Consider the following 10,362-nt stretch of genomic DNA (forward strand, 5'->3'; position numbering starts at 1 on the left):
GTCGATCCTCATCGTATATTAATCCACAGAAAACTACTGTGTCGAGAAAAATCGTTTGGATTGTATTCCTTTGTTTCGATCCACACAAGTATCGGAACGGATTGAACATCTTTACACCAGAAAGAATTGTCGAAGCCAATTGTGATAAATAAATGCTACCTACTATCATATCGCATGATACTGTTCAGGCCCTTCCACATCTGCATGAATCATAAATGTGATCACACTCCATATTCATCCCAGATTTGTTTTTCGATTTCTGTTGTCATTTTTGGCGATATGAAAATATTTGCAAGTCTGTGATCTGTTTGGTGAAAAACTGTACATTCACAATTTTCTTAGCACTGGCTGGCACTGGGCACATACGTCAACATGTTAGAATTAAACCTCTTGGATCAATTACAAACTTATCTTCTTCTGTATCAATTTTTATGGTGTAGATTCGGGAGCAAAATTACGATCTACAGTGGTTACTGCAGACATCACAACGTGAATGAAAGAAAGGGCAATTACTTGAGATTGTTTGGGTGGAAACTCTTAATTTTTAATTCTGGAGGTTTGATATTGTCTAAATTATTTTAATGGATAAAATACAAATAGAATTTGATTAATTATTTTCATATTTATTTACATTACTTTATAACGATCTTTGTACTTTACGTACATGTTGACTCTTTGATTCCTTTAGTGCTTGATCCAGTTTATTAGTGAGATGAATAAGGTTTGGTATATCACACTGAAGAAGTGTGTGATTAACATTATTTTGACATTGAATTGCTGCCTTCGCTTCCTGTACAGTTGCATCCACTATATAATTTGTAGCCTTTTGTTTTCTATTTATAATGGTTTCCTTCTCATGTAAGGCAAAGCTCTTAGGTCTCATTGTAACAAAATCCATTGTCACCACTGGTTTTATTCCTTCATTTGAATTCCTAGAAGCAATCTGAAAATATGATTCCAATTATATTTTTGTAAGTACATGATTGGCTGTTATATAGCCCTGCTCTAGGCAGACTTAATAGCTTAATATGTCTGAGATTAGTAAATAGCAATGCTCTTAGTAGACTTAGTAGGCTTATTGATTAAATTTGTTTCTTAAACAAGTTAATTTGTTTTAACTTGTAGCACCAGCAGTAAAACTATACTACATAATACTTTATTTGTCTATTGTGAGATACACCAACCAATAAAATACACTAAGGGGCAGTTGAACTACCAAATATTTCAAATGATCCTTTTTTTTTTTTTTTTTTTTTTTTTTTTTTTTTTTTTTTTTTTTTTTTTTTTTTTTTTTTTTTTTTTTTAACGCTGGGGAATCCATTTACGGATACCCGGTCGAGGGGGGTAACGGACCGGGTTATGTCGGACTCCGGCGCCTCCTGAGAGGAAGAAGGGGAGAAGAGAAGAGCCGAGGTCCTTCACCTCCCCCAATTTCTCACAGGAGACTACGCCTTGAAAAAGGCGCGCGAAGCACTTGCCCCGCAGAACGACTACCGACTAAACCCCATCGAGCCCCACCACTCCGACTCCACGAAACCCACGTTACCGCACAGTGCGCGCCGAAGGCTCGCCGTCGCCGGTACCCATCCTGTTAATAGGACGGCACTCCATCCCCGGGAAAATCCCGCAGGACGTCGTCTCGGAGACACACCGTGAGCGGTGCACAGGAGCCACCTTGCGCCGCCTCACCACCGGACCAACAGCCGAGTACCGGGCACCCCCGCACCCGGCACCCGACAGCCCCTACGGGAGATGAACGGGAGCTTCGCGCCCGTGCCGCCCACTCCGCCTTCTTCGCTGTGAAGCCGAAGAGGGATCCCACTCCCTTTCGCGCTCCTCAGCCTCACGGAACGCCATGACCAGGTCGCAAAACCTGGTCATGGCCTCCCAAGAATTCTGGTCCTCTAGCATGCGGGCGATGACAGCCCGCAAGGAGAGGTCTCTCCCCAGCACCGCGATGAGGTCTCGCCGCGAGCGCTCCCAACGCGGGCACGCTTCGAGTGCGTGCTGAGCGTCATCGTCCGGATGCCCGCACTGGTGGCAACCCGGATGTGGCTCTCTCCTGCAGACCTTCCACAGGTACCTCCCGAAGCAACCATGCCCCGAGAGGACCTGCGTTAAGTGGAAGGAGAGCACGCCGTGTCGTCTATCTGACCATGCCTCCAGCACGGGCACCAGGGCCTCGAGGGTGCGTCGGCGAGTGGCTGAAGTTTGGCCAAGCTCCTCCAGCAACCGCTCCCTCCACTTGGCGTACGCCAGATGACGCGCAGCACGCCTCCACCGACCGACAGCCGACGGGCCGGGCGTCCGTCCCCGACTCAGGGACTGTGTTCTGCGCCGGTATACCGCAGCTGCTACCTCAGCCTCGAGATCCCAAGGAAGGGAACCAGCGAGGGCGCAGGCGACCTCCCGGGAGATCGTACGGTACCCCCTGATGACTCTCACCGCGAGCACCCGCTGCGCTCGTAGCAGCAAAGCTGCATTGCGCGCAGAGAGTGCGGGCGACCACACGGGAGCGCCGTACAAAGCCATACTGCGCACGACCCCCAGGTACAGACGCCGGACGCCGGCGCTGCAACCACCGACGTTGGGGAGAAGACGGGCTAGTGCGCCCGCCATCCCCAGCAGCTTCGGGACTAACTCACCAAAGTGGTGGTCGAAGCGCCATCGACTGTCCAGCACAAGGCCCAAATATTTGAGCTTCGGCTGGACAGCGATCGATACTCCGCCGACTATGAGATTCGCTCCCGGAGGAGGTCCCCTCCGGACTGGGTGAAAGCACACCGCTTCGGACTTGCGGAGGGCCACCTCAAGACCTAATCTCCGAATGCGACTAACGACGGTGGAAATATTTCAAATGATCCTTCCTCTTCGAAATGGCAGAACTTGATTGCTTGTTTTTTCCTACCTAAGCTGGTGGTCTAGAGAGATCATGCCGGCGTCACCAGGCTAGTAGGTGAGCTCACGGAGCTCAAACCTGACGATGTTGCTAGCACAAACCCTAGCAAGAGCCGTGCTTTGCAGAATCTACTACCGGATTGGAAACGCGACCCACTGAAAAGATCCGGCGAGAAAATCAGTAGGTTGTGTCTGTGGGTTAATTTACTTGCCGAGACCTTCGTTGCAAGCGACGGGTTCAACAAAAACAATGACCGGTTTGATTGCTGTAACTAGTACTTTCTTTAAAAAATTGGCTATTTTATTGTTATTTACTAGTCATATTTATTTAAATATATGATATGCAACTTACATGATATAGGGTTGATATACCTTTAATGTGTAATAGTGATGACTGCAAAACCATATAAGTATAAATATGTAAGTATTTATATTAATCGAGAGAACTGTTTTACTCAGTAGTAGTTTTGAATATTAAACATAATGGAAAAACTGCAATATGTTTAATGGATAGGATAACTAAACTCCAATAGCACAGATAAAATACTTAAAGTTATCTCTTTTTTAACGAAATTACCTGCACTTCAAACCTCCAAGCAAAATCTATATATTTTGGATCATTACGTTGTAACAGTTGTAAGGCTTCATATAGTTCCTTCTTCTTTGTATTATACAATTTACTCATAACATCTTGCTGATCATTTGAAAAACCTGCCAATGCTAATGAAGATCTAAAATCAGATTCTGATAACTGTAAATAGAAAATTATAATTATTAACACTGGTGCTCTGGGAATTGTAAGCCCATCTAACTATCCGTTACCACCAACCTGTCTGTTTCTAGCCCAAAGCCATCACATGTTCCAGTTTAACAGGAGTGATAGCCATTATTAATCAATAAATTGAGACTTCAATCTCATGCCTTGGGTACGTTTTTTTAGATGTCATCTGCCTCAATATCTGAACCACAAGAACAGCAAAACATTGCTTGATACGAGTTCATAATGTGTCACACGGTGATATTCGTGTGAAAAGAAGCAGTCTGTTAAACCACTACTTTCTAAAGGGAGATGATATTTGGTTATTCCCAATCAATTAAAAGCAAGTTTGACTGTGTTTTCAGAGTGAATGCCCATCAACAACAACTAAAAATGTGGCCCCATTCCTTCAAAAACTTACTGAAGTACAATTTAATTCTTCAAATATGTATATAGATCATTTGATAATTTTACGTAGACGCAAACCAAAATAAAATTATAGTATTATTACTAACAAAACATTTAACTTTTGTAAATTAAACTGACTGCATACATTGTGCTTACTTCCCTCCAATATTAGATAAACGAGTGCTTGGACAAGATTTCGTATTGTGGCCAGTGGAACTTTAAGTTTTTCTGAAAAAAGAAGATACGTTAATTTCAGTATGCCTCGATCATTACCTACGATTTAATGTAACAAACAACTTAATTTCCTGAGACTATACCAGCAGCGATTCCATACTTGTTTGAGTTGGCTCCCTTATTAATGTATTCCACAGCCAATTTGCAGAAGTCTATCAAAACTGAAATGATCCCAAAAGCATAATTATTGTATTATTGCAAAAATAGATAATAACAATTCTGTTATTCTATTTACCTTGAACAGAATGTTCATGTAATAATTTTAGATGATCCTTTTGTAATTCTGTAAGAAATATTATCATTATTAACTCGAACGATTAACGATCCGGGTAAAAGCAAAAAGCTACCATACAAAAAACAATAAAACAGGTAAACAGTAAATACTGAAATACTACACATTACACTATCGGCAAGTTAGGATGGCCGTTTTGACATATTACAATAGTGATGTGAAATGTCAATTTATTCTCGAAAAAAATATGTAATCTATAAGTTTTTATTGCAAGTAATACCTGATTAAAATGGCTTAATAAAACAAATATATAACTGCTTACTTAATATATTTGAACGATATGAATATTGGAGTGAAAATGAATATACATACTTTATATGCACAGAAACAAATTAATAAAAAAAGAGACCAAAAAAAGATTCCCGAAAGGCTATGTTTAATAATATTCGTTTCGATGATTCGTTCATACTGCTATTTTCACTGTTGTCACTGCTATCATCACCTACATTAATTATAAGTTCGTTTTTAAAATATTATCTATGTTCACATCTCTTTCATAATCTTCCCTTATTAGTTTAACAGTTCTATTCACAACCTTTTTCCAGTCTCCTTTAGCCACATGTTCACAAACTTGTTCTAAAATTTTTAGCATTTTGGTTGTGGTAAATGAGAGTTTTGTATTGTGTCTTACAGCATATCCCTTTATTTGAGCCCACACCAACTCAATTGCATTTTAATCACAATAGTAAGGCGGTAACCGTATAACTCTGTGGCCATGTTCTAACACTATTTCGTCAATGACGTATCGTATCTTGGTTGGTTTCTTTTAAGAGACGTATGTACTAATTCCGCTTTTAACATATTTATGTTTGCATTTACGCAATTTTTTTTAAGACATGTGACGATGTCATCTTTCTTTTGGGATTAGGTAACTGGCTTGTCAATTTGCATCGAGTGGTATGGGGCGTTATCCATAATTATAATAGATGGTTTAGGGAGGCTACACAACATTGAGGTAAACCATTCAGTTAAGTTTCCTCCATTCAATTCTTCATTATAGTTCTCAGTGATTGCCATGATCAGCCAGGAGAGAACCGTGGTTACGTCAATTTTACGCATCCTACCCATAGAGGCGGTTCTGCTTTTTTTGTGCTGATTCTGGCGTCTGCGCAGACCGTCTTACAAACGTGATGCTCCAGGAGATAGAATTGCTTATTCCCTCCTCTGAGGTGCGCGTTAGTGGTCGCGGCAGAACCTGGTATAACAATGCCATTAGGGATGCTGCACACCTTAAGTGGTCCGCATACGCGGCATGGGATAATGCCAGGAGACGTCAGGACCCCAACGTCTCAGAGGAAAGGCGGAAATATAACGCCGCTTCCAGGTCCTACAAGAGGGTTATTGCCAGGGCGAAGTCGGAGTAAGTTGCTAGAATTGGCGAGCGACTAAAGAGCTATCCCTCTGGGAGCCGTGCTTTTTGGTCGCTCGACAAAACTGCAGAAGGAAATTTTTGAAGGTCTAGTCTCCCACCACTACGCAAGTCCGATGACAGTCTGGCCCATAGTGCGAAAGAGAAGGCTGACCTACTGGTCAAACTCTACGCCTTAAACTCGACCGTCGACGACGGGGGTGCCACACCACCGAACATCCCCCGGTGTGATAGTTTCCTGCCGGAGATCCGCTTCACACAGTGTGCAGTCAGGCAGAAATTCCGACTCCTGGACGTCTATAAGTCGAGTGGGACAGGCGGCATACCTTCAGTGGTTCGGAAAACGTGCGCCCCTGAGCTGACGCCTGCACTAACGCATTTGTATCGCCTCTCTTATTGCACTAACAGGATTCCGTCTTCATGGAAGACACGAGACCGTCCACGTCCACTCTATCCCCAAGAAGGATGACCGGTCGGACCCATCGAGCTATAGGACTATCGCGATCACTTCCTTGCTTTCCAAGGTGATGGAGCGAATAATAAATATACAACTCCTGAAGTATCTTGAAGATCGCCAGCTGATCAGTGACCGACAGTACGGTTTCCGTCACGGTCGCTGAGCTGGCGATCTTCTTGGCTACCTACTTACAGGTGGGCTTGAAGCCTTGGAGAGCAAGGTCGAAGCTCTTGCTGTGAGCCTTGATATCGCGACGGCCTTCGACAGGGTCTGGCATAGGGCACTTCTGTCGAAGCTACCATCTTACGGAATCCCTGAGGGTCTCTACAAGTGGATTGCTAGCTTTTTGGATGGGGAGCATCACGGTCGTTGTAAACGGTGACTGTTCTGATATCATGACCATTTACGCTGGCGTTCCACAAGGTTCGGTGCTCTCTCCCACGCTTTTCATCCTGTATATCAATGAAATGCTGTCTACTGGTGGCATGCATTGCTATGCGGATGACAGCACGGGGGATGCGCGATATTTTGGCCATCAGAGTCTCTCTCGGAGCGTGGTGCAAGAGAGACGATCAAAACTTGTGTCTGAAGTGCAGAACTCTCTGGGGCGAGTTTCCGCGAGAATGGGGCGAGAATGGGGTGAATTGAACTTGGTTCGATTGAACTAGGTTCAATTTAACCGATTAAAGACACAAGTTTGCGCGTTCACTGCGAAAAAGGACCCCTTTGTCATGGTGCCGCAATTCCAAGGAGTATCCCTGCAACCTTCCGAGAGTATCGGGATACTTGGGGTCGACATTTCGAGCGATATCCAATTTCAGAGTCATTTGGAAGGTAAAGCCAAGTTGGCGTCCAAAATGCTGGGAGTCCTCAACAGAGCGAAGCGGTACTTCACGCCTGGACAAAGACTTTTGCTTTATAAAGCACAAGTCCGGCCTCGCGTAGAGTACCGTGGCTCCCAAATAACAGATTCTTCCATTTGACTCCATATAGAAGATGGCCGTTCGGATTGTCGATAATCCCATTCTCACGGATCGTTTGGAACCTCTGAGTTTGCGGAGGGATTTCGGTTCTCTCTGTATTTTGTACCGTATGTTCCATGGGGAGTTCTCTGAGGAATTGTGTGACATGATACCGTCATCTCGTTTTTACCATCGCAACGCCCGCCACCGGAGTAGAGTTCATCCATACTACCTGGAGCCACTGCGGTCATCCACAGTGCGTTTCAAGAGATCTTTTTTACCACGTACCATCCGGCTATGGAATGAGCTCCCCTCCATGGTGTTTCCCGAGCGCTATGACATGTTCTTCTTCAAACGAGACTTGTGGAGAGTATTAAGCGGTAGCCAGCGGCTTGGCACTGCTCCTGGCATTGCTGAAGTCCATGAGCGACGGTAACCACTCACCATCAGGTGGGCCGTGTGCTCGTCTGCCTACAAGAGCAATAAAAAAAATAAAAAAAACCTTCGACAAATCCGTTGATAGTTCCGGCGTGACAAATTATAAGTCGCGATCCTTTTCCAACAGGAACTGTGGACGTAGATGCTGCAGTGTCATCGGTCCAAGAACGGCTTACGGTATGGTTAGCATTAAGCCATTTTTCATCCAAAAACACAACATTTTGCCAATTTCCGATTTGTTTCACTTGCCATAAAAAAGTATATCTTGCCATCACTATATCTCTCCATCAATATTTTGCGTTTGTTACATTGTTTGTATCGAAATCCGACGGTCTTTAAAACGGTCTCCAACGAAGAATAATCCAGCTTGCTTCAGTCATTGCACTAACTTTTATCTTGTTGGATTCTCCTTTCGTAAATATTAGCCATACACGTGTCTTCGGATGGCATCGGCATCAAAGCTATCGATGCCTACGACTGGTTTTGATCTCTTTTTTGGTTTGAAGTTTATTTTCTTCTGTGCCAGTCTCGCCATAGTTTTCTTTAGTTATTCGTCCAACAGTTCGTTATCCAATATTAAGCGCATGAGCTACGCGTTCAACCACTGACGGTATAGATAAAATTGGCCCTCCGTTTTGAAATTCACGGTCGAAATAGTTACGAAGGCAAATGACGAACTCACGTGTCTGTTTAGAACAGTTCTCTGCATACGTTCGGCCATATCAACGAATTCCACGACAAAAGGGATAAACAGAGTCCAAATTAACAAGGAAGGGTCAATAGTACTGTAGTATTAATATCCGAAATCCAAAGCCAGGTTAAAACTATATTACAATCGCAATGCACTCACAGTTTGTACTTTTCGAAGCAACGTCAAGTCGAAACTGCTTTGTTTAGCATAGAGCATTGCCGCGAATTTGCCGGAGGTAGTAGTCGTGTGGCCAGCGATCCTATGCGACGATCGTATTAAATTTCATTTTTTTTAATTTTAATTTTGAAATACAAACGCTGAGTTCTGTGGTAAATAAGTACAATAATAATTATAATCCCTAATATATATATAGTTTAGAAATCAATGTAATAAATCAATTTTGTGTCCTAAAATAATACATTCGATAAATTTATGACCTGCACGTCACTATTGACAATAAAGAACAGCAATTTGCTCCTTCAAACGTAATTACTATTAATACGAAACTTCATGAGAACAAACGTCAAAACGGCCATCATAACGAGCCGGTAGTGTAATTGTAATTTTTTAATTGATTCTTTCATTGGAAAGGCAAAGGGCACATGGTTCAAATAAATACATCTTTACAACAAAGACCAAAGTCATGTAGGTATTCCATTATATGAAGTAGTATAAATGTGGTAAAGAAAAAACTATAATAAAATGAAAAAATGAGATATCGTGAGAAGGCTGGTAGATGTGACACATTCATATTATTTTGTACAGGTATAGATGCATAAAGGATAATTTACGACAGGAAATTTATTACACAATTAAAAAATAAAATGTTAATATAAAGAAGCAGTCGCTTGCCCATGCCAACACGTTGCCACTCCATACGAACTAATACATATCGATTATGAAGAAACGCGGCGACACGTCGTGGTCGCCACGCCAGCAATCGGTTTTATGTGCGGCTATAAATGTTTTACACCAATAAAATAATATTTCGCTATAACGGTGGGTATATACTGAGAGCTCAATCGACTATTTGGAAGAATTTACAAACTCATATCGAACGATATCCCCAAATTGAGATCCACGTGACTTAGCATGCGAATGGCCCATATTCTAGCGTAAGTTTCCAATATAAAAATTTTCAAACGTCTCAAATGATAAATATTAAAAAGTAAGGTTCAGTCGTAAATGTAGTCTATTTACATCTATAATAACTTTATGATTATCAATAAAGAAATTTATAATTCTTACCATGACTACAACTTTTTGACAGGAAATCAACACGCGAAAGAATTATAAATTTCTTTCCCTATGTGAAATTGTTTATGCTAATATACAGGTGCAGTATTAGAGCCCTGAGCCCTGTTCAGTATATTTGAAAACAGGCAATTGTAGGAAAATAAATTTCTGCTTCGAATATTAGTACAATATATTTAACGGTATGCGATGGAATTTCTTTATTTATCCAATAGACAAGTCAGTTATAGAAAACTTGAGAAATTCAGAACTTTTTGGCGGGAAAACAGGGAGAGAAGTTGTATGAATAGTTTTATTTTGTTAATTAATTATGTGTTTCTTCAGATTTAAACGTGTAATAATTCATGTCAACACCATATAGTTAATTGTTTAGCCTCTGTGAAAGAGCCCAAATGTTGGAAAACGAAAGAAAGTCGCTGGATGTGGCTTCTTGAGTTCCTTCAAAAAGTTCACTAAAGTCTCAGAAAATAAACATTAAGACTTTGTTCGTCGTATCTAACAGATTTTTCATATAACCGAATCCAAGCTTAGACTACTATGGTGTGATACCATCGCCTTACCTATTAGAAAAATGGAACTACTACTTGACAAATTGATGAGTT

General features: G+C 41.9%; 1 protein-coding gene across 1 annotated transcript; it reads right to left on the reverse strand.

Moving 5' to 3' along the window:
• Window positions 1-602: 602 nt before the first annotated feature.
• On the reverse strand, window positions 603-4,743 carry LOC101744660 (COMM domain-containing protein 2). The gene is made up of 5 exons (XM_004928429.5): window positions 4,533-4,743; window positions 4,381-4,458; window positions 4,209-4,291; window positions 3,476-3,649; window positions 603-943 (listed from the first exon to the last, which is right to left on the reverse strand). Exons 1-5 carry the CDS (start codon window positions 4,597-4,599, stop codon window positions 638-640), a joined length of 708 nt encoding a protein of 235 aa, XP_004928486.1. The 5' UTR covers window positions 4,600-4,743; the 3' UTR covers window positions 603-637.
• Between the last annotated feature and the right edge of the window lie 5,619 nt (window positions 4,744-10,362).

This window comes from Bombyx mori, chromosome 15, assembly GCF_030269925.1.
Source record: "Bombyx mori chromosome 15, ASM3026992v2".
NCBI classification, from domain to species: domain Eukaryota; kingdom Metazoa; phylum Arthropoda; class Insecta; order Lepidoptera; family Bombycidae; genus Bombyx; species Bombyx mori.

Bases quoted from the DNA above. Each gene is read 5' to 3' on its own strand.
- LOC101744660 (XM_004928429.5), bottom strand. From the start codon at position 4,599: ATGATAATATTTCTTACAGAATTACAAAAGGATCATCTAAAATTATTA. The intron at 4,459-4,532 runs GTAAATAGAATA...GGATCATTTCAG, and splicing joins ACATGAACATTCTGTTCAAG to TTTTGATAGACTTCTGCAAA. The intron at 3,650-4,208 runs GTATGCAGTCAG...TTCTATTTACAG, and splicing joins TGGAGGGAAGTAAGCACAAT to TTATCAGAATCTGATTTTAG.